At 46.2% G+C, this 25465-nt stretch overlaps 1 protein-coding gene across 1 annotated transcript in view; it reads right to left on the reverse strand.

The window, feature by feature from the left end:
- GADL1 (glutamate decarboxylase like 1) overlaps positions 1-24409 on the reverse strand; it is a 503402-nt gene extending 478993 nt beyond the window's left edge. The window contains exon 1 of the mRNA XM_077268963.1: positions 24237-24409. Within this exon, the coding sequence (XP_077125078.1) occupies positions 24237-24279 (43 nt within the window). The 5' untranslated portion in view covers positions 24280-24409. The remainder of the gene's footprint in view (positions 1-24236) is intronic.
- Between the last annotated feature and the right edge of the window lie 1056 nt (positions 24410-25465).

Consider the following 25465-nt stretch of genomic DNA (forward strand, 5'->3'; position numbering starts at 1 on the left):
AGCAAAAAAAAGCCCAAGTATAATAGCATAAAAGGCAAATGTTTCATTAAAAGGTGATGCAAACTTGGTGACAGTTTAGAAACAATAAGCTAGAGAATAATTGAATTTGTCTTTCAAGACTACAGCAGAACTACATCGACATGATTGCAAAAGCCATTTCTTTATGAAGATTATTGCACATCGTAACTTTCAGACACTAGACTTCGTTAAAGGGAATCTGTCACCAGGTTTTTGCCACCTAATGTGAGAGCAGTATGATGAAAAGACAGAGACCCTTTTTCCAGCAATATGTCACTTGCCGGGTTGCTTCCTGTAGTTTTGATAAAATCAGTGTTTAATCAGTAGGAGATTATCAATAGAAAACTAGTAAACCTGCTGCCATATTTAAGAGCTCTGTATAACCCTGCTACCACCATTAATTGATACATAACTGCAGGATGCACTGAAGCAAACCTACACAGTTAGTCAGTTTTGTCCTAAACCCCTTCATGACCTTGGGATTTTTCCTTTTTCCGTGTTTGTTTTTCACTCCCCTCCTTCCCAGAGCCATAACTTTTTTATTTTTCCGTCAATATGGCCATGTGAGGGCTTATTTTTTGCGGGACGAGTTGTACTTTTGAACAACATCATTGCTTTTAGCATGTCATGTACTAGAAAATGGGAAAACAATTCTAAGTGTGTGGAATTGCAAAAAAAATGCAATCCCATGCGTGTTTTTTGTTTGGCTTTTTTGCTAGCTTCACTAAATGCTAAAACTGACCTGCCATTATAATTGTCCCAGTCATTATGAGTTCATAGACACCAAACATGTCTAGATTATTTTTTATCTAAGTGGTGAAAAGAAATTCCAAACTTTGCTAAAAAAATTGCGCTATTTTCCGATACCCGTAGCGTCACCATTTTTCGTGATCAGGGGTCTGGTAAGGGCTTATTTTTTGTGCACCAAGCTGATATTTTAAATGATACAATTTTGGTTCAGATACGTTCTTTTGATTGCCCGTTATTGCATTTTAATTCAATGTCGCGGCGACCAAAAAAACGTAATTTTGGCATTTCGAAAATTTTAAAAATGGCGTTTTTTCGCTATGCCATTTAGCGATCATGTTAATTTTTTTATTGATAGATCGGGCGATTCTGAACGCAGCGATACCAGATATGTATATATTTGATTTTATTTTTATTGTTTTATTTTGAATGGGGCAAAAGGGGGTGATTTAAATTTTTATATTTTTTTATTTATTTCATATTTTTTTAAACATTTTTGTTTTACTTTTGCCATGCTTCAATAGCCTCCATGAGAGACTAGAAGCTGGCATAGCCTGATTGGCTCTGCTACATAGCAGCGATCATCAGATCGCTCCTATGTAGCTTAATTACAGGCTTGCTATGAGCGCTGACCACAGGGTGGCGCTCACAGAAAGCTGGCATCAGACCTCTGGTTACTATGCCGGCGCATCGCTGACCCCCGATCATGTGACAGGGGTCGGCGATGAGCGCATTTCCAGCCGCGTGGCCAGAAGCGGTAGTTAAATTCCGCTGTCAGCGCTTGACAGCGGCATTTAACTAGTTAATAGTGGTGGGTGGATCGCGATTCCACTCGCCGCTATTGTTATTTCAAAACAGCTGACATGTCGCGACTTTGATGTGGTCTCACTGCCGGAGTCCGCATCAAAGCAGGGGATCTGACCTCAGACGTAATATCCCGTCCGAGGTCAGAAAGGGGTTAAATGATCTTGGAAGCCATCTCAGTACCCTATCTATGCTGAGGTACAGCCCAACACTTTAAAGTCCTCTCTGTGTGCTTATCTGTTTCATCCGACTTCTAAAGATCTCAGTTATTCTGATCCTTGTCCACTTTTTCATTCATGCTCTGATTGCAGTATTACAGGCACATAACAAGTTAACTTACAGTACACTTTATAAATACCTTCTGTAATAGTTACAGATTCTAAAGCTGCAATATATATCTGCTCTTATTCGCATTGCATGCATAAAATCAATGTAATAAAAGTTGAGTTAAAGTAATCTTGACATTTATACAGTTCAATTTTATTCAATACTGGATAATGCGCATTATAGATTTTGAAGTTGTCCTCAAAATGCCATGTTTTATAAACTGATCACATCCACTAAATAAAATGCACTGCACTTTTTGTCATTCGATGGACTGCTTTCTCAGTATTACAGTCACTTATTAATGTCATCAGGCATGAGTAATAGAGAGAATAAAATATAACTTTGCTGCAAGCATGACTTAACTATTCTCATACCGCTTATTATTTTCCCAGTGTTATCCACATAGTGTTATGAAGATAGATGGCATTAGGTTTTTTGGATGTAACTATTCTAATCCTTTTTGTTGGTATTTTCAAGGGAAAACCAGTCAAAGATAATAATAGCAATCCCATGGCATTGGGATTCTCTATTTTGTGGTATCAAGCTTTGCCCCTAAGAGCTGCAATAGGCATAAAACCATGTTTAGATTTGTCTAATCTTAATGTAATTTTTTTGTATATTAATATCAATTCTTTATTTTTTATTTTTTGATAGCAATCTAAAATATAGGACGTTTCGGTCTACAGAAATGACATTAAACAATCTATGATTTGATTTCTTTGCCTGTGTGTATTGGATGGGTTGTTACCAATATCTGGTGAGAATTTCATGTGAACAGCACTCCTAGAAATATATTTACCGTATATACTCGAGTATAAGCCGAGATTTTCAGCCCAAATTTTTGGGCTGAAAGTGCCCCCTCGGCTTATACTCGAGTCACGGTCGGCGGGTGAGGGGGAGAGGGTGCTGAGGCATACTTACCTGCTTCCGGGGCTCCTGGTGCTCCCCCTGCCCGTCCCACGGTCTCCGGGTACCGCAGCTCTTCCCCTGTTCAGCGGTCACATGGGACCGCTCATTAGAGAAATGATTAGGCTGCTCCACCTCCCATAGGGGCGGAGCCGCATAATTCATTTCTCTAATCAGCGGTGCCGGTGACCGCTGACAGAGGAAGAGGCTGCGGCACCGAAGACCAGCTGTCCGGGGGAAGGAGCGGGACGCCGGGAGCAGGTAAGTATTACATATTTACCGTCCCTCGTTCCACCCGCCGGGCGCCGCTCAGTCTTCGCGTCCTCTTGTTCTGACTGTTCAGGTCAGAGGGCGCGATGACGCATATAGTGTGCGCGCCGCCCTCTGCGTGATCAGTCAGTGCAGAGAGACGCCGGGACGGGACGCTGAGGAGCTGCAAGCAAGAGAGGTGAGTATGTGTTTTGTTTTTTTTATTGCAGCAGCAGCAGCACAGCTTTATGTGGAGCATCTATGGGGCAACGGTGCAGAGCACTATATATAAGGCACAGCTTTATGTGGAGCATCTATGGGGCAACGGTGCAGAGCACTATATATAAGGCACAGCTTTATGTGGAGCATCTATGGGGCAACGGTGCAGAGCACTATATATAAGGCACAGCTTTATGTGGAGCATCTATGGGGCAACGGTGCAGAGCACTATATATAAGGCACAGCTTTATGTGGAGCATCTATGGGGCCATAATCAAAGGTCAAAGGTGCAGAGCATTATATATGGCACAGCTATCTATGGGGCCATAATCAAAGGTGCAGAGCATTATATATGGCACAGCTATCTATGGGGCCATAATCAAAGGTGCAGAGCATTATATATGGCACAGCTATCTATGGGGCCATAATCAAAGGTGCAGAGCATTATATATGGCACAGCTATCTATGGGGCCATAATCAAAGGTGCAGAGCATTATATATAGCACAGCTATCTATGGGGCCATAATCAAAGGTGTAGAGCATTATATATAGCACAGCTATCTATGGGGCCATAATCAAAGGTGCAGAGCATTGTATATGGCACAGCTATCTATGGGGCCATAATCAAAGGTGTAGAGCATTGTATATGGCACAGCTATCTATGGGGCCATAATCAAAGGTGCAGAGCATTGTATATGGCACAGCTTTCTATGGAGCATCTATGGGGCCATAATGAACTGTACAGAGCATTATATATGGCACAGCTTTATGTCGAGCATCTATGGGGCCATAATGAACGGTGCAGAGCATTATATGTGGCACAGCTTTATGTCGAGCATCTATGGGGCCATAATGAACGGTATGGAGCATCTATTTTTAATTTTGAAATTCACCGGTAGCTGCTGCATTTTCCACCCTAGGCTTATACTCGAGTCAATAAGTTTTCCCAGTTTTTTGTGGCAAAATTAGGGGGGTCGGCTTATACTCGAGTATATACGGTACTTAGAAAATTGGTGAGGTGTTCAATACTTATTTTGCCCACTGTACATGCACACACACTGCTGGATACCCTGTAAATGATAAATTAATGGCTGAAAGTGTTAGCACCCTTGAAATTGTTCCATAAAAAGAAGTATTTCTCCCAGAAAATTATTGTAACCACACATGTTTTGTTATATATATATATATATATATATATATATATATATATATATATATATATTTATTTCCTTTGTGTGTACTGAAACAACACAAAAAATAGAGAAAAAAAGGCAAATTGGACATAATTTCATACAAAATCCCAATAATAGGCTGGACAAAATTGTTGACACTTTTCCAAAATTGTGGATAAACAACTTTGTTTCAAGCATGTGATGCTCATTCAAACTCACCTGTGGCAAGAAACAGGTGTGGGCAATATGAAAATCACACCTGAAACCAGAAGGGAGAAGTTGTCTCAACCTTTGCATTGTGTGTCTGTGTAAGCCACAATAAGCACGGAGAACAGAAAGGGAAGACAACTATCTGAGTACTTGAGAAGCAAAATTGTTGAATAATATCAACAATCTCAAGGTTACAAGTCCATCTCCAGAGATTATAATGTCCACGGTGTGCAATGATGTTTACAACCCCTCTCACTGCAGCTAATCGCCCCTGGACGTGGACAGCAGACAAACATTGATGAAAGGCTGAAACATGCAGCTCTGGCAAAAATTAAGAAAATCTATTTACAGGTATGTTTTTGAGTAAAATGTAAATTGTTCTTTTATTCTAAAAACTACTGACAACATGTCTCTCAAGTTCCAAGCAATACATTTTGTATTTATTTTCTGAAAATGGTAAATGGTCAAAATAACAAAAAAGTTATTGTAGTCTATCTTCAACTTCAGGTTTTTAAGATAGTGCTATGTTTGCATCAAGAATTTGTTGAAATTGAATCCATTCTTACCTCTACCCATAAAATATTCCCTGTGCCATTGGCTACAACACAGCCCCAAAGCATGATTGATCCACTCCTATGCTTAATGGTTGGTGAGTAGTGTTGAGCATTCCGATACCGCAAGTATCGGGTATCGGCCGATACTTGCGGTATCGGAATTCCGATACCGGGATTCCGATACTTGCCGCGTATCAGATACCGGAATCGGAAGTTCCCAGATTCAAAATGCAGAAATTCAGCCAATGAGAATGATTTCAAGTGTGGGCACATCCTGTTCAGCATGGAGGGCATGAAACTACTGGCATGGCTGTGATTGGCTGCTGAAATGATGTCATGATGCAGTTTAAAAGTCGCTGGCGCCATTTTGCGATCACTCTGCTGTGAATTCAGTTAGTGACAGGACGCTGTTTGCTGACTGAGGGCCAGTTTAGAGATAGCGATTTGCTTCTTTGTGCTTTCCAAAGGCTAATTTAGCAACCGCTGTGTTCACCTACTATTCACCTTGCTTTTGCCTTGTAGCGCTGTTTTCACAGCGATCTGCAAGGTCTGTGTGTGTGTGTGTGTGTGAGTGCAGCCCACTCTCTAGTCTGAGTGCAGCCACAGAGGCCATCCATAGCTGGTTGTATTCAGTTCAGGGAGGGTGGTTCATTGCCTCATACTGTCCTTTTTTTTTTTTTTTTCCAAGTAGTGTAGTCTGCTGCTAATTTATTCAAAAAAATCCTATTAGTGTCTTTCCACCCGTCTCCAGCTAATTTGTGGAAAAACACTAGATAGGATAACGTAGAGAAGGGTTTTTGGGCCTTGCAGCGCCATTTACGGCTGTCTGCACGGTCTCCGTGTGACTGTAGCTCGCCCTGTAGTCTGTGAGCAGCCATAGCCTGGTTGTCTCCAGCTCAGGGTTGTTCACTGCGTCATACCGCCAAATCAATTTTCATTTTGTTTTAAGTAGTGCAGGCTGCTGCACATTTTTTCAAAAAATTCCTATTAGTGTCTTTCCACCCGTCTCCAGCTAATTTGTGGAAAAACACTAGATAGGATAACGTAGAGGAGGGTTTTTGGGCCTTGCAGCGCCATTTACGGCTGTCTGCACGGTCTCTGTGTGACTGCAGCTCGCCCTGTAGTCTGTGAGCAGCCATAGCCTGGTTGTCTCCAGCTCAGGGTTGTTCACTGCGTCATACCGCCAAATCAATTTTCATTTTGTTTTAAGTAGTGCAGGCTGCTGCACATTTTTTCAAAAAATTCCTATTAGTGTCTTTCCACCCGTCTCCAGCTAATTTGTGGAAAAACACTAGATAGGATAACGTAGAGGAGGGTTTTTGGGCCTTGCAGCGCCGTTTACGGCTGTCTGCATGGTCTCCGTGTGACTGCAGCTCTATCCGTTGTCAGTTCAGCCCCCAAAAAATAAATAAATAATAAAGTTCACCAAACACACCAGTTACACCACTTTACATTTGTGTAGGCCACATTAGCTCATATTAAAGTCTAGTCCACACTTTAGAAAATTAGTGTTTCTTATACCTGTTAGGAGGAGTTGTTCAGGAATAAGCACACAAAGCCGTTAGTACTTTTCTGCTTATCTTTATCAGTCAACCAAGATGAAGAAGGCAGTGAGTAAGGCACGTGGGCGTGGGCGCGGAGCAGGGAGGGGACGTGGGGATTCTGTGCCTGCTGCGGGCACCGGTGACTCATCAGCACCCACTTTCACCAGGCAACAGTCGTTCATGCGCAGCTTTGTGTCAGAGCGCCGTACACCGCTGCTGCGTGAAGAACAAATTGAAGCCGTTGTCGGATGGATGGCAGCTAATGCATCAACTTCAATTAGTGCCACATCCTCTCAGACACAGAGCACTGGAGAGCAGCCATCTGTCTCTTCACCACCTGCCAAATTGCCCAGGCAGACAGAGAGCCCAGGGCAGGAGCCGTCTCTACTTCTGTTCTCTTAAACTCTTGGCTTGGAAACAGGGGGCCAGCCAAGCAGCATTGGAGAAATGGAAGAAGAGGCAGGGTGCAGTGATGCCCAACAGCTTTTTCTCTCTTCCTCTGAAGAGGCGGGTGGGCCAGTGGCTCCGGTCACCACATCGCAGGCCGCATCAGCTGATGATGACACTCAGGTGCCACTTACTGGTGCGTGCTCTGCTGCTGAGACTACCCAGGAGGAGCAGTTGGGGGCAGAGGGTAGTGTAGATGATGAGGTCCTTGACCCATCTTGGCGTGAGGGACAGGAAGGTGGTGGGAGCAGCTCTGAGGAAGAGATTCCCCATACGGCCCAAAGAGGGAGAGGGAGGGGGAAGACTGCGGATCCTGCAGCCTCCGCTTTGGCACCCGCTAGGAGCATGTCTCTTCCAAAAGCCAAAAAGGGCGCTCCCAAGACTTGCAGTGCCTGGTCCTTTTTTGACACAGTTGCAGATGACATTTGCTATGTCAGATGCAAGGTGTGTCATCAAAAAGTCAAAAGAGGTCGAAATGTCAGCAACCTCAATACCTCCAACATGTGGAAACATGTGCGCACCAGGCACCCGGCGGAGTTAGAAAAACACACTGAAGAGCTAGGCCAACCAACAGCGGAAGCTACCACCTCTTCAGCTCGTGTTGCCTCTTCCTCCAGCTCACACGCAGCTGGTTCGGCTTCCTCCCAGGATCGCCGTGGAAGAACCTCTGGCCCTGTTGTCCAGAGACCCGCTGTAATTCCACCCGCAGCACCACTTTCCCAGTCATCCACACACTCCCAGCCCAGTCTACAGCCATCGGTAGTACAGGCATGGGAGAAAAGGCGGCCTTTCTCGTCAAACCACCCACGAGCACAGGCTCTGACTGCAGGCATTGCCAAACTTCTGTCACTGGAAATGCTGTCATTCAGGCTGGTGGAGACTGACAGCTTCCGTGACTTGATGTCATTGGCAGTCCCACAGTACAATGTGCCCAGCCGCTTTTACTTCAGCAGGCAAGCCGTCCCTGCCCTGCACAAGCATGTGGAGGGACACATAAAACACGCGCTACTGAACGCCGTCAGTAGCAAGGTCCACATCACCACCGATGCGTGGACCAGTCAACATGGACAGGGGCGATACCTTTCCCTCACTGCCCATTGGGTTAATGTCGTTGAGCCGGGTACAGACCGTGCGAGTGGCACAGGACGTGTCCTGCCCACTCCAAGGATTGCAGGAATCCATTCTGTACGCATTGACTCCTCCTCTTACACCAGTTCCTCAGAATCATCGCTGCAGGAGCCGTCACAGTCCACCTCCACATGGACCCGTGATGAACGTGTACCTGTTACGACCGACATGAGCACAGCCGTGGCCAAACGTCAACAGGCCGTCTTGAAATTAATTTTTTTGGGGAATCGTAGCCACACAGCGCAGGAGCTCTGGAATGCCATCAAGCAGGAGAGCGATGTGTGGTTTGTGCCAGCTAATCTCCAGCCAGGCATGGTAGTGTGTGATAATGGCCGAAATCTGGTGGCAGCTCTGGGCCTCGGCAACCTCACTCACATCCCATGTCTGGCACATGTGCTCAATTTGGTCGTGCAGAGCTTTTTGAGGGACTATCCGGATCTTGATGCACTGCTGCACAAGGTCCGCCTAGAGTGTGCTCACTTGCGGCGTTCCAGCACGGCAAAAGCGCGCATTGCGGCTCTGCAGCGCCGACACCGCCTGCCGGAACATCGCATCATATGTGACCTACCTACCAGGTGGAATTCCACGTTACATATGTTGGAGCAGTTGTGTGAGCAGCAGCAAGCTGTAATGGAGTACCAGCTGCTTCAGGCGCAAAGAAGTCGCAGTCAGCGCCGTACAGACTTCACAACCACAGAGTGGGCCACTATGAATGACGTCTGCCAGGTTTTGCGTCCCTTTGATTATTCCACGCGGATGGCGAGTGCAGATGATGCACTAGTCAGCATGACTGTCCCCCTTATCTGCCTGCTTGAAAAAATCACTGCAAGCGCTAAGGGATGATGTTGTGGAAGAGGTGGAGGATGAGGATTCACCATTTCCATCATCTTCTGGACAGTCAGCGCCACGTGGTTCCTCACAAACGCGTAGGCAGGGGACAGTTTGTGAGGAGGATGAGGAGGAGTCAATGGAGGAGGAAGACATCCGTCCAGAGGAGGGAGTTACACAATTGTCCAGTACTCAGTGTGTACAGCGAGGGTGGGGTGATGACGAGCGGGCAGAGATCACGCCTCCAGCAGGGGACAGCGTTTCTTGGGCAGTTGGCAGTCTGCAGCACATGGTGGATTACATGCTGCAGTGCCTGAGAAACGACCGACGCATCGCCCACATTCTCAACATGTCTGATTATTGGGTGTTCACCCTCCTCGATCCTCGCTACCGGGACAACGTAGAAAGCCTCATCACACCGTTGAACCGGGAGCGAAAAATGCGGGAGTACCAAGACACACTGGTGAATTCCATCATCTTCTCCATTCCAACTGAGAGAAGTGCTGCTAGTGCTTTACAAAGCAGCTCAGTGCGTCCAGGCAGTGGTGGAGGCTCTGCACAAAGAGGGAGCAGAAGCAGTGCCTCTGCCCAAGGCAAGACCAGTATGGCCCAACTGTGGCACAGTTTTCTGTGCCCGCCACAAAAGTCTACACCATCACAGACGGCTCCAGTCAGCAGGAGGCAACGGTTCCGTCAGATGGTGACAGACTACATGTCTTGCCCTCTTGCTGTACTCCCAGACGGCTCTTCCCCTTTCAAGTTTTGGGTCTCAAAGCTGGATACATGGCCAGAGCTAAGCCAGTATGCATTGGAGGTGCTGTCTTGCCCTGCGGCCAGTGTATTATCGGAACGTGTCTTTAGTGCTGCAGGTGGTGTACTAACTGACCGTCGCATGCGACTATCCTCCGATAACGTTGACCGGCTTACTTTCCTGAAAATGAACAAGGCCTGGATCTCGCAGGAATTTGCCACTCCTCTTCCTGATTAAATAATTAGGTGACTGTCTACAGTATCCAGGTCTCCTGTTGTGTTCATCTTTCTACCACCTGAACTGTAATTCCTGGGCTCCAACACCGCCAGTTGAGGCTCAGAAGTGTCGTCTGCACAGTCAAAACATACGACCCAGTGTTATTGGGTTTCAGTAATGTCAGCTGATCCCCAGCTGTGTAGCCGGCAATGTGTCCTGCGACCGCCACGCTGACACAACAACTGAAATGTAAGGGAATCTGTCCCCCTCCCCCCAAGGCGTTTGTTACTGAAAGAGCCACCTTGTGCAGCAGTAATGCTGCACAAGGAAAAGGTAGCTATTTTTGTTTAGCTCCTTGCACACGCAGAACTTAACACTTATAAAATGTGTCCACTGATACCGTAAAACCGTCCCGGAGGTGGGACTTTCCTTCGTAATATGACGCAGCACAGCCGTCATTCCTACCCCCTTGGCGCCGTGCCCCGGCTCCTCAGCGTTGTTTGATTCCGTCCCGGAGCCTGCGCTGTTATGTTATCCCGTGACCAGGCACACTTAGCGCTGCCCGTCTTCTGGCATCATTTGGTGTCAGGATGGCTGCGCCTGTGCGGCCGTGCTGGCTGAGAGCCCGCCTCGCAGTGTCTTCTGATTTAATCCCACTGGGGGCCTGGGATCCATGGACATGCGCAGTGCATATCTGAACCTCCACCTCTCACTCATCTCCCTATGGCTTCTTCAGACTGTTCGGTGTCAGCTGGTCCCTAATAGCATGCCACGGCCGTCACACCGCACAGTCTTAAGAAGCCGTAGGGAGGGGAGTGAGAGGCGAGGATATGCACTGAGCATGGCCATGGATCCCAGGCCCCCAGTGGGATTAAATCAGAAGACACTGCGAGGCGGGCTCTCGGCCAGCGCGGCCGCACAGGCGCAGACAGCCTGACACCAAATGATGTCAGAAGATGGGCAGCGCTAAGTGTGCCTGGCCATGGGATAACATAAAAGCGCAGGCTCCGGGACGGAATCAAACAACGCTGAGGAGCCGGGGCACGGCGCCGGGGGGGTAGGAATGACGGCTGTGCTGCGTCATATTACGAAGGAAAGTCCCACCTCCGGGACGGTTTCACGGTTTCAGGGGACACATTTTATAAGTGTTTAGTTCTGTGTTTGCAAGGAGCATGATGAAAAGAGCCACCTTTTCCTTTTGCATCTTTTGTGCTGCACAAGCTGGCTCTTTCAGCTACAAACGCCTTGGGGGGGGTTAAAGGTTCCCTTTCGACTTTCTCAGGCTTCGGCCTACATTGTGTTCCTCTGCTTTTCCACCTGTCCCTGGGCTCCAACACCGCCAGTTGCCATCCAGAAGTGCTGTACGCACAGTCCCAACAGTCGCTCCTCTGTTATTGGGGTTCAGTAACGTCAGCTGTTCCCCTGCTGTGTGTGTGGCAATCCCTCCTACCTCCTCCTACCTCCTCCTCCTCCACCTGTCCCTGGGCTCCAACACCGCCAGTTGCCGTCCAGAAGTGCTGTACGCACAGTCAACAGTCCCTCCTCTGTTATTGGGGTTCAGTAACGTCAGCTGTTCCCCTGCTGTGTGTGTGGCAATCCCTCCTACCTCCTCCTACCTCCTCCTCCTCCACCTGTCCCTGGGCTCCAACACCGCCAGTTGCCATCCAGAAGTGCTGTACGCACAGTCAACAGTCCCTCCTCTGTTATTGGGGTTCAGTAACATCAGCTGTTCCCCTGCTGTGTGTGTGGCAATCCCTCCTACCTCCTCCTACCTCCTCCTCCACCTGTCCCTGGGCTCCAACACCGCCAGTTGCCGTCCAGAAGTGCTGTACGCACAGTCAACAGTCCCTCCTCTGTTATTGGGGTTCAGTAACATCAGCTGTTCCCCTGCTGTGTGTGTGGCAATCCCTCCTACCTCCTCCTACCTCCTCCTCCTCCACCTGTCCCTGGGCTCCAACACCGCCAGTTGCCGTCCAGAAGTGCTGTACGCACAGTCCCAACAGTCGCTCCTCTGTTATTGGGGTTCAGTAACGTCAGCTGTTCCCCTGCTGTGTGTGTGGCAATCCCTCCTACCTCCTCCTACCTCCTCCTCCTCCACCTGTCCCTGGGTTCCAACACCGCCAGTTGCCGTCCAGAAGTGCTGTACGCACAGTCAACAGTCCCTCCTCTGTTATTGGGGTTCAGTAACGTCAGCTGTTCCCCTGCTGTGTGTGTGGCAATCCCTCCTACCTCCTCCTACCTCCTCCTCCTCCACCTGTCCTTGGGCTCCAACACCGCCAGTTGCCGTCCAGAAGTGCTGTACGCACAGTCAACAGTCCCTCCTCTGTTATTGGGGTTCAGTAACGTCAGCTGTTCCCCTGCTGTGTGTGTGGCAATCCCTCCTACCTCCTCCTACCTCCTCCTCCACCTGTCCCTGGGCTCCAACACCGCCAGTTGCCGTCCAGAAGTGCTGTACGCACAGTCAACAGTCCCTCCTCTGTTATTGGGGTTCAGTAACATCAGCTGTTCCCCTGCTGTGTGTGTGGCAATCCCTCCTACCTCCTCCTACCTCCTCCTCCTCCACCTGTCCCTGGGCTCCAACACCGCCAGTTGCCGTCCAGAAGTGCTGTACGCACAGTCAACAGTCCCTCCTCTGTTATTGGGGTTCAGTAACGTCAGCTGTTCCCCTGCTGTGTGTGTGGCAATCCCTCCTACCTCCTCCTACCTCCTCCTCCACCTGTCCCTGGGCTCCAACACCGCCAGTTGCCGTCCAGAAGTGCTGTACGCACAGTCAACAGTCCCTCCTCTGTTATTGGGGTTCAGTAACGTCAGCTGTTCCCCAGCTGTGTGTGTGGCAATCCCTCCTACCTCCTCCTACCTCCTCCTCCTCCACCTGTCCCTGGGCTCCAACACCGCCAGTTGCCGTCCAGAAGTGCTGTACGCACAGAGCCAAACACCTTGCCAATGTGTTAGTGGGGTTCAGCACCGCCAGCTGTTCCCCTGCTGTGTATACGGCAACGTGTACTGCGACCGCCACGCAGGCACAACAAGTTAAATTTAAGGGAACCTGTCCCCCCCCCCCAGGCATTTGTTACTGAAGGAGCCACCTTGTGCAGCAGTAATGATGCAAAGGGAAAAAGTGCCTCTTTTCGTGGTGCTCCTTGCACATGCTGAACCTAACACTTATGAAATGTGTCCCCTCACAGCGTTAAACCGTCCGGTAGGTGGAACTTTCCTTTGTCGTGTGACGCAGCACAGCCATCATTTTTACCCCCTTGGCGCCGTGCGCCGCCTCCTCAGCGTTGTTTGAATCTGTCCCGGAGCCTGCGCTGTTAGGTTAGCCCTTGGCCATGCACACATTTTGCGCTGCCCGTCTTCTGACATCATTTGGTGTCAGGCTGGCTGCGCCTGTGCGGGTGCGCTGGCCGAGATCCCGCCTCGCAGTGTCGTCTAATGTAATCCCACCGCGGGCCTGGGATCCGTGGCCATGCGCAGTGCATATCCTCGCCTCTCACTCCCCTCCCTACGGCTTCTTCAGACTGTGCGGTGTCAGCTGATCCCTAATAGCATGCCACGGCCATGACACCGCACAGTCTGAAGAAGCCGTAGGGAGGGGAGTGAGAGGCGAGGATATGCACTGCGCATGGCCACGGATCCCAGGCCCGCGGTGGGATTACATTAGACGACACTGCGAGGCGGGATCTCGGCCAGCGCACCCGCACAGGTGCAGCCAGCCTGACACCAAATGATGTCAGAAGACGGGCAGCGCAAAATGTGTGCATGGCCAAGGGCTAACCTAACAGCGCAGACTCCGGGACAGATTCAAACCACGCTGAGGAGGCGGCGCACGGCGCCAAGGGGGTAAAAATGATGGCTGTGCTGCGTCACACGACAAAGGAAAGTTCCACCTACCGGACGGTTTAACGCTGTGAGGGGACACATTTCATAAGTGTTAGGTTCAGCATGTGCAAGGACCATAATTAAAAGAGCTAAGTTTACCTTTTCCAGCATTAGTGCTGTACACAATGGCTCTTTCAGCTACAAACGCCTGGGGGGGGGGGTTAAAGGTTTCCTTTCAACTTGCTCCGGTGCAGGCTTCGGCCTACACTCCGCTCCCCCTGCTCCTCCTGCTGACCCTGGGCTCTAACACCACCAGTTTTGGCCCAGATGTGCTAGCTGCACAGAGAAAAACACCAGCCAATGTGTCAGTGGGGTTCAGCACCGCCAGCTGTTCCCCTGCTGTGTAGCCGGCAACGTGTCCTGCGACCGCCACGCAGACACAAGAACTGAAATTGAAGGGAACCTGTCCCCCCTCCCCCGGGTGTTTCTATGTTTTACAGCCACCTTGTACAGCAGTAATGCTGCATGTGTGCAAGGTGGCTCAGAAACGTATTCTCCTTGCACTCGTGGAACTGAACACGTCTAAAATGTGTCCTCTGTGACCATTAAAACGTCCCTCAGGTGTGATTTTCCTTTGTATTGACACGCAACAAGCTCCTTGGTAACGCTGCCCGTCTTCTGGCATCATTGTTTGGCTGCCTGCGCCTCTGCGGCTGCCCTGACCCACACAACGCCCCTCGGTGTCTTATTTCTTGGGACTGCGAGGGTGTGATTGATGGGCATGAGCAGTGCATCACTTCGCCTGTCCCTCATCTCCTTCCGCCTTCTTCAGACTGTGCGGCTTCATGGCCGTGGCATGCGATAAGGGATCAGCTGACGCCGCACAGTCTGAAGCGGGTGTAAGGACCCGAGTGTGAGAGGCGAACATATGTGCTGCGCCAGGCCATGAATCCCAGCCCCGCAGTGTTTTAACAATGTTAAGACACTGCGGGGCTGGGATTCATGGTCATCACGAACCGCACCGGCCGACATTAAATGATGTCAGAAGATGGGCAGCGCTAACAGCGCTAGGCCAGGGGATAACACGACAGCGCAGACTCCTGTACAGCAAATAACAACGCTCAGGAGGCTGCACCCAGCACCAAGGTGGGATTCTTGACATCTGTGCTGCGTCTCATTACAAAGGGAACTCGCGCCTCCAACACAGTTTGACTGTATAAAGGGCTAAATGTTATACGTGTTTCATTCAGCGTGTGCAAGGAGCAAAATTAAAAGAGCAACCTTTGACTTGTGCAGCACTACTGCTGCATAAGCTGTGGCTCTTCTACTTTGTAACCCCTGAGGGGGGGTTAAAGGTTACCTTTGAAATTGGTTCAAGTAGGCTTCGGCCTACACTCTGCTCCCCCTGCAGAGCCCGGGCTCCAACACCGCCAGTTGGGGCCCGGTACTGCTAGCTGCACAGAGCCAAACACCAGCCAATGTGTCAGTGGGGTTCAGCACCGCCAGCTGTTCCCCTGCTGTGCAGCCGGCAACGTGTCCTGCAACTGCCACCCAGACACTTGGTCTTGTACCTTCTGCTCCCCATCCTGGTTCCAGTACCGTCAGCTGGTTCCGGGCAGAGCCTTTGGCTTAGGTGCCTCCCTCTGGGTATCCGAGTTCCACCAACGTCAGGTGGTCCTTGGTAGTGCTTTCAGGCACGGGTACCTCCTGCTTAGTAACCGGGTTCCAGTAACGTCAGCTGGTCCTCGGTAGTTCCATTGGCTCTTGGACCTTCGGCTACCCATCCGGGTTCCAGCACCGTCAGCTGGTTCTCGGCAGTGTCTTTTGCTCTTGTACCTTCTGCTCCCCATCCTGGTTCCAGTACCGTCAGCTGGTTCCGGGCAGAGCCTTTGGCTTAGGTGCCTCCCTCTGGGTATCCGAGTTCCACCAACGTCAGGTGGTCCTTGGTAGTGCTTTCAGGCACGGGTACCTCCTGCTTAGTAACCGGGTTCCAGTAACGTCAGCTGGTCCTCGGTAGTTCCATTGGCTCTTGGACCTTCGGGTAGCCATCCGAGTTCCAGTTCCATCAGCTGGTTCTCGGCATTTTCTCAGCCTTCTTGTACCTTCTGCTACATTTCCAAGTTCAAGAGACTAAACACGATGACCCGGAAGACCACCCCTAAGATGACGACGACACCAGAGACGACAACCACCGTGATGACGACGACCCTGGAGACGATGACCCTGAAGACCACCCCGATGACGACGACCCCGGAGACGACGACCCTGAAGACCACCCCGATGACGACGACCCCGGAGACGACAACCCTGGAGACGACGACGACCTGGAAGACCGAGAAGCAGAAGAACAAGAGGCTGCAGAACAAAGAGCAGAAGAACATTAAGCATAACACTAAATATCAGAGCAAAAAATATTATCTAAATTATAAGCAGAAGAAGACTAAGCAGTGTATGGGGGTGAGTCCGTTCCTCCTCGTGGTGCCCCTGGATAAAGCCTGATGCTGCAGGCCAAACTGAACGCGGACAAATGTAACTGTTTTGTGACAGGCAGAACGGAAGGTGTAATCTTCAAACTTTTAAAGATAACAACTACGGGAATGCCTGACACAAATAAGAATATGATGAAGATAATAGTAAAATAAAAAGAATATGAACAATGTAACCCAAAAAATAATAGGTAGAAGATGAAGAAGAAGATGAATAAGGTGAAGAAGTTGATGTCAAAGAAGCTGATGATGAGGATAATGAAGAAGAAAGTGTGGGAGAAGTAAAAAAGAAGGTGAAGGGCGTGGAAGTAGTGAAACATCAATATCTGACAAAATAAAAAAAAAATTAACATAGTCTAAATCTTTCTCACGCCGAACGTCATAAAAAAAATAAAAATCCTGCTATTCTATTAGATTGGGCTAAACCTCTGTGCCTTTAATGTCTCCGCCACGTCCCCCAATACAGCCTACATTATTCTTAGTTGTTTTCCTTCATGTAGAATTAACCTACAAGGAAAGAAAGGGTTTATTTTAATTCCGATATTTTCGTCCCATTGACTTGCATTGGGATCGGGTATCGGTATCGGATTAGATCCGATATTTTGACGGTATCGGCCGATACTTTCCGATACCGATACTTTCCGATATCGGAAGGTATCGCTCAACACTATTGGTGAGATGTTTGTTTCCTGAAATTCAGTGCCTTTTTTTATGCACACATACCTTTGATCATTGTGGCAAAAGAGTTCTATTTTTACCTCATCGATTCACCACAGTTAATCAGGAGAATTTCACTGCAATGAATTTGAACTGCAGTGAACTCGCCTCAGCACCATGAGTCTGTTTCTCACTGCGCTAGTGGGGATGTCATCAAGGTCTCAAGGTCACTGCAGTTTAGCCTGGCTGGGAGCACACAGCCTCAGTGACCAGCAATAACCTCGATGACATCACCACTGGTCACTGATGCTGGGCTCGCAGCAGCTCATTCACCAGTGGTTATCACACTGGACGGTCGCACCGGCCAGGATGAAAATTATTTATTCCCCAGACACGAATGTTGGTGTAGGACAGCACAACAGACAGATTTTTATTTTATTACAGGAGACGAGGGATTCATTGGAATGGGCGCTAGGTGAGTATAACTGTGTTTGTTATTTTTAGATAAAAGAGTAAAAAGGGTGCTTTGTTTTATTTCAAATAAAAAACTTTATTCTGGCTGTGTCTTCATTTACCATATGTATCAAATGGAAGGTTTGTGGTCTGTATCCGCGCTGCCAGGTGATGAAGAAACATCAAATGCCAGAGATAATGAAAAAAAAAGTTTTTTATTTTTCTACGCATTTCAAAGTGTAGCCCACTTTTTCTTCAGGAGACAAAAACCATATGACATATTTACCATATAAGTACAGGATTAGTAATAGATAGGTGTCTTATAGACGCTTCTCAATTACTAATCTGTGGGCTTGATGTCACCTGACAATACAAAGGTGACATCAACCCCACAAATATGATCTAACACATGCACCTTTTCTGGGCAGTTGCAAACTGCTATTTTTAGGCTGAGGGCAATATCCATGGCCCCTTACTAGCCTGAGAATACCAGTCCCCAGCTGTCTGCTTTAGCAAGGCTGGTTGTCAAAAATGGGGGAGACCCAATCCGTTTTTTTAAATTATTTATTTAACTAACTAAAAAATATGTCATGGGGACCCCTCTATTCTTGATAACCAGCCTTGCTGAAGCTGACAGCTGTGAGTTTTGCCTGGCTGGCTATCAAAAGTACAAGGGAACCAACTCAGTTTTTATAAAACTTCCAGGTGAAGTAGATGTTCAGTACAGATGCCAAACTTTACTGCTCGGGTTCGCCCATCTCTAGTTTCTATTATTCTTTCTTGTCTGAACTACTGCACCTCTCTACTAATAAGCATCCCTCTTATTAAACCCCCTTTCTATAATCCATCTTGAATGCAGCAGCCCCATGGTCAAATTTCTTTCCAGCCGGTACGCTGCTGATTTCACCCTGTGTCATTCATTACACTGGTTACTCATCTGCTCCAGAATACAATATAAACTTATCACCCTCACATACAATGTTCTTCCCTGTTGGGCAACACCCTACAACTCCTCCCTCATCTACTGTATGTCTATAACTCTACCCATTCTCTCTATTCCACTAATAATCTGAGACTGACATCCTCAATAATACAAACAAGCCTTCCACTCCCATGTCAAGACTTTTCTCATGGTGAATCAGTTCTCTCTAATGCACTACCATAGACAATGCAGTTAATTCTCAGTATCCACAGTTTTACATATGCTCTAAAAACACACTTCTTTGACAAGCTTATCACCTCATCTATCTAACTATCCCCTGTTCTTCCTTCCTAACCCTTCTTCAAATCTGGTCCCTGTTTCCTCAACATCCATGCACTGTACTTCTGTACTTATACAGATACCGGCTGTGGACTGGTTTATGCAATGTCATTTAATACCCCTATTTATTATATTGATGGCTGGTCCATGGTTTATACACTACAAGCATTTTTTTAAGTTCTATGTCACCCCTATTTCCTAATAGATTGCAAACTTGGGAGTGGGGCCCTCACTCTTCCTGGCATTTGATTAATTACGCGTTACTCTGTAATGTCTTATTTTGTCTGTACAAGTACTCTCTGAATTGTAAAGTGCTAAAGAATAATTTGGCGCTATAGACATAATATTATTATTAAGCATTTCTCACAATGGGCTCAACATTAATTAACTGCCTCTATGAACTAGCATTATTAAATTGGGGAGTAGGCATCCTGTTTGGTCAAATGGAATGAAAAAAGAATGGCATCATTTTATGGGAGGCATGGTGTATAGGTCTTCCTGGTACGCTATGATAATAGTGCTATCAGGAATCCTTCATGGATGCTGGACTGTGGCACACTGGTTGATGGGACACAGGATTTTACAGTATTTATAGGAGCAACTTGTTATTAGATCTCTAGTTTGATGAATGCATGAGTCTGAACACCAATCTACTGTGCTATGGTTGGATTGCCTAACTATGATAAAGCAAGACAACACTGAGAAAGGGTGATTTATAGGCCAGACAGAGAAAGCACAAAGTGCAGAAGTGAGTTAGCCAGAAAACATTGCTGCCAGACCGAGCTGAGTCACTCAAAAGATAGAGAGAAATTATAAAAAAAATAATATCAACTTGTTATTTCACTATGAGCTTTAGAACCCAGTGTGGGTATTCTGGGAATTCCCTTTCTAAGAGACCTTTTTTTGATGGAATAGACACCATCAATAATATCACTTGGCAGAGCAAAGAATTGAAATGTGCATGCACGAGCACTCTTTTGCTGTATTTTGCCCTACCCTCGGCGGGACAGAGAAATGCGCTTGTGCCAGAATGTGATGCTGAGGACACTGTGTGGCTGACGTGAAACCCATCATTCACATGAAGGAAAAATAGAGGAGGCGCCGAATCAAGAACAGCAGTGCCCATCAGACAGGACCACTAACAGGTGAGTATAATAAAAGCTATTTTTTGCTTTATGGAGAGCGCATTATTAATATTATTTATTTATATAGCACCATTAATTCCATGGTGCTGTACATGAGACGAGGTTACATAAAAATACAATTATCACTTACAGTAAACAAACTAACAATGACAGACTGGTACAGAGTGGAGAGGACCCTGCCCTTGTGGGCTTACATTCTACAGGGCATTCTAGAGTACATTGAGGACTTATACACAGTATTCTAGAATGCTGTCACATAGGGCTTACAGGTACTGGTCCTAATTTATATGGGGAAATTCTGGTGACAGGTTCCCTTTAAGGTCTCCCTCAAACTGACGTATAACAATGCCAAGAGCTATGCAATGTTTTATCTGCTAGCACTAGCCCAATGTTCATCTATTGGTCAGTGCAGATCTGATATTATTTTGTCATGTGGAATCAGCATGATAAAACAATATCATCAAGCTGCGAGTGCCTCCAATATTAAGATCATGTGCTCCCATACAAGTCTATGGGTGCGTGTGAAACATAGGGCTGCTCTTGGATGTCATCCGAGTGCAGCCTAATATACATACAGACAATGGAGAAGATGGAGAAATTAAGTTCTCCATACCACTGCTGCGATTTTCTCATGCAAGAGAATTGAATCATTGAATCATACTCAGATGACACTCAGATCAAACTCTGACAGACTCACTATGCTTTTACAGAAAACCGACACTTGAATCATAGATACAGTCATTGTCGGCATTAGGGCAAGGCATATTAGGCATTTGCCTAGGATCCTCAGTCCTCCAGGATCCCCCATCCAGTGGTGTACTACTAATAGCAGCAGGCGGCTAAGAGGCCCGTGAGTTAGGGGGTCGGTCAGCTACCCTCTACCCCGGCACCTGGAATCGCAGATTCAACTGTATCACCATCAGAGGAACGGGGAGAGGTGAGTAATGTATTATTTTTTAAATCAGTGAGTAAGTGGTGGCTATAATACTGAAGGACTATGGGGATGCATTATTCTATATAGGGGCTGCATTATACTATATGGGGGCTGCATTATACCATATTGGTGCTGCGGTATACCATATGGGGGCTGCACTATACTAAATAGGCAAGCTGCACTTTACCATATGAGGGCTGCATTATATCATATGGGATGGCATTAATCCATATGAGGGCTGCATTATACTAAATCGGCTTCATTATACCATATGGGACTGCATTATACCATATGAGGGCTGCATAATACTGTATGGAGCAGCATTATACTATATAGGGGCTGCATTATACCATTTTGGTCTGCATTATACCATATGGGGCTTCATTATACCCTTTCAAGGACTATGGGCTTCAAGCATGAAAGGGATTAGTGGACATTTTCCGCACTTGCTGATAGTTGTTGAGACATATATCCCAGTAAGGTAAAACAAAATAGTGATTTAATCAAGGCGTTTTGAAGTACAAATGACTCCTTCATCAGGTAAGACAGCAAATATACAGAAACAGCAAAGGTATCACTTAAATAGCTTTACATTTGCAAATGTAGGGGCCAAAACGCTGAATCACATGACAAGGTGTCAGAGTTCAGTCAATTACCACATGGAATAATACATGACATGTAAAGGAAAAAATTCATTTTCACTCGAGTTGTTTTTAATATAACCATTATAAGCATCTATTTGATAATAGGATTCTTAAAAGGAACATAAAAAGGGGAAGAAAAAAGAAAAGAAAAGTGAAGAGAAGAGCAAGATGTCCACAAGAAAAAAGAAGAACCCTTTGGTGACCCTTTGGTGAGGGGGCCCACTTCCCACTGGGGACATCGGCGCGCTATGGGGGCCCATTGCCTGTGCCAGTGCCGGTGTCCGTGAATGAATTCCCCCACTTGCTCCGCACCCTGGCACCTGTGATACTTACCTCTCCCACTTCACCGCTGCTGCATCTTCCGCATCCTCTGACTATGACGCTAAGGTCAGGGGGCGCTATGATGTCAGTACTGTGCACCCTCTGCTTGAGCAGTCACAGCACAGAGAGCCGGAAGACACCAACGCTGAGAAGTCTGGAGCAGTTTGCAGCATCTTATGGGACCAATTACATATGGAGCAGTATATGGGACCAACTACATATGGAGCAGTATCTGGGGCCCATTAAATATGGAGCATCTTAAGGTGCCAATTATATATGGAGCATTATATGGGGCACGTTATGTTTGGAGCAATATATTGGGCCCATCATATACCGGAGCATTATATGATGCCCATCATATAATGTATGGAGCATTATATGGGGCCTATTCAGTGTGAAGCATTATATGGGGCCCATTCTGTGTGGAGCAGTATATGGGGCTCATGATACTGTAAGGAGCAACGTATGGGGCTCATTATTCTGTATGTAGCAGTATATGGAGTCCATTATTCTATATGGAGCCATATATGTAGCTCATTATTCTGTATGGAGCATTATATGGGGTCCATTATTCTGTATGGAGCCATATAGGGGGCTCATTATTCTGTATGGAGCATTATATGGGGTCCATTATTCTGTATGGAGCAATATATGGGGCTCATTATTCTGTATGCAGCACTATGTGGTGCCCATGATAATGTATGGAGGACTATGCTGTCTGGTTTCTGAGCTATTGATATCACTCATGTAATGTAAGAAGTGAAATCTTTGGCATTGTACTACACCTATATTTTTCTGCAGTATCTGTGCATCACAAATTGTGGTATATGTTGAAGGGGCCCACTAAGACTCTTTTTTGCCCTTGCCACGAAAACCTGGCGCTGTCCCTGGTACAGTGGCACATAAAACTGTAGTTCAAGGCCTATCTGGAAGTGTAAATGCAGAGATGATCTATGTGCTTGCATTTTCTCAAGCAACTTCCATTGCATAGTGTGCTTACATAAATATTTTTTCTTGTCTTTGGAAAGTACCTGTAAAGGCTCATGCATTTGTATGGGTGTACTAATACATTGTCATACAATTCTGGGCACAAGCCCAAATATCAAGAAACTCAAACACAAAGGTAGTACAAGGGAAATATGAAGAAAAAGTGGAGAGATGGAATCTTATTAGTCGCTATTTATTCCCTCCTCTAGTTTTGGTCCATTTATCTATTACTATATTACAAGAACATTCTGTGCTTTCATTAGGAAACGTAAAAACTTTTGCTGGTAAAGAAAGTCAAATAAAAAATAAAGGCATGAGTTTTATACCACTTTTGACAACCATTTGTATAGGTCTACTATGTACCGAGAAAACCAAATAACAATACATACTGTAGGACTATAAGCAAAACATAAACTTCATACAAAATGTTTGCCATGTTTTGTTCCATTTTCTCTGTAAAAAAAATGTAAATAAGCATATAAAAAAAAATCAGTCCGAGAGTGGGGCGATTTTTTTTCCTCACTTGTCATCCGTGTGCTGTCCGTATAGAGTCTGTTTCTTTACTCAGCAGCTATTAATCTTTTACAGGACCATTTATAGAATTGTAATATATCTGTAAGTATCAGATGCTACTCTGATGCATTTTTTTCTTACACCCAAAAACAGCTGAGAAAAAATATGCAGATCTGCACTGTCTCATTGAATAATACTGGTCCGAGTGCAATCTGATAAAAAAAAATGTAAAAAAAAAAATTGCAAAGGTGAGTGAACCCGAAATATGTCACTGTAAGGAATTGTTTTCCCAGCATCTATCGTACAAGGAAATAATGTACATAATTTTATAATAACAAGTTCAGACTTCAGAAACTTAAGGTGCTACTGGAGACAACCAGCGAGACAACTCAGGGTCAGAACTCTTAGAAAAGGCCCCAGCTAGGAATACTTGACCTCAATAATAACCCTTCACCCAGCAGTGACAGCTTGATTTCATGGCTTATACATTATGTGGATCATCGACGTATCTGGGGTTGTAGGTAAGATGTTAGCACTCATTACTGGAACACCTGATAATACTTTTCTCTCCGTTTCTTGGCCATATATTGATCAATCTAATGCAAACAGCTTACAATATGATTCTAGACAAACTTGTTATCTGCACTTCAGTAAAGTTAGTTCTTTCTCAAGTCAGTCCGGCAATTATTCCAATCAATATCGTCATCTGCTACAAAGGCATGAGAAGTTCTGACCGTGAATGAGAGACTATGAACATTCATACACTGAGCAGGCGTTCTAGTGAGAAGACAATGTTTCCTAATGTTGGAAATACAAAACCTATATGTGGATGTAAGCTTCTGCATGCTGCCTAATGAGCTGATGCTGGATGGATAGAGAAAAGAACAGTCTGTTACCCTCCATATGCCCGGCAGTGTGTATATTCTGGCTGCTGATCATTGTGGCCTCTGGACGTTGAAGGTGACTTCTGCTTGCTTCGCTTAAGGGCTCCCCAAAAGAAATCCTAGTCCCAATGGAAATCACTGCGGGGTGTTCTCTGCACAAGTGAATATTTTACAGGTGTCTGGTGTCAGTGTTCCTGCCTCCACCCTGGCTTTGCTCTGTCCTGCGGCTGCAGCTGCCACCTCAGAGCTTCTCTCCAATAGCAAAGCAGGGCATCTATTAATACAAATACCAGCTGGCCCTTATCCAGTCTTTACAGAATGGGAGAATAGAAAAGCTCAGACCAGATGGTCAGAAGGGAGGGACAGCACTTACAGCTAGAATGCACGCAGCACTGACCCATGCTCGACTGACAAGGCCTCACGTTGGAATTCTTGCAATGTCCAAACTCAATTCCAATACTAAGTGTAATAACGTAATTATAGAAATACTGAGAGAATGTTTAAAAATACAGATTTCTATCATACACTTGAATATCTCGAATTTGCATTAAGGGCATCTGACATTTATCATCCTACAACTATATGCATATGATATTTTGCAATTAATTTGAGCTCTATACAAAATGTCTCTAATCAAACATGTGGCCTACATTATTTCCCATAATTCCCATGGAATAAATGGCGCTATAAAAATGTACAATAATAATAATAATAATGAGGTAGCATTAATTATATATGGTACATTATTACAATAAAACATAGTGAAAAGTTTGAGCCATCATTTATGTCTTGTAACCATCACATTCTGGACCAAACAGAAATCAAACAAATATTTTTTTTTAATATGACCACAAATGTTAAACTACGGATAATTCACTCTTCCACTCAACATTGTGTATGCGAATTTAAGATTTTTCCATTATTGTTTCTGTGATGCTATGTTAAGTTGTGCAGATCAGTTATGAACCCCACAAAATCTATTCCTTTCATAGTATTACAAATAGGGTTACCTGGATGAAAAATGTTAATGTGATGGTAGAGGTGGTTATAAGACACAGGATTTGATATCATGTGTTAGTATGTGAACAGTAGGATTCACAGCAGCAGGAAGCTGAGTAAGGCTGGGTTCACATTGCGTTAGCAGCAGCCCGTTCAGCACATACGCTAACGGGCTGCTGTTAACGCAAGTGCCGACATTTACATCGCGCTAGCGCAGATAGAGTATCTGCTAGTTCTATCTG

Source organism: Ranitomeya variabilis, chromosome 6 (genome assembly GCF_051348905.1).
Source record: "Ranitomeya variabilis isolate aRanVar5 chromosome 6, aRanVar5.hap1, whole genome shotgun sequence".
Taxonomy (NCBI): Eukaryota; Metazoa; Chordata; class Amphibia; order Anura; family Dendrobatidae; genus Ranitomeya; species Ranitomeya variabilis.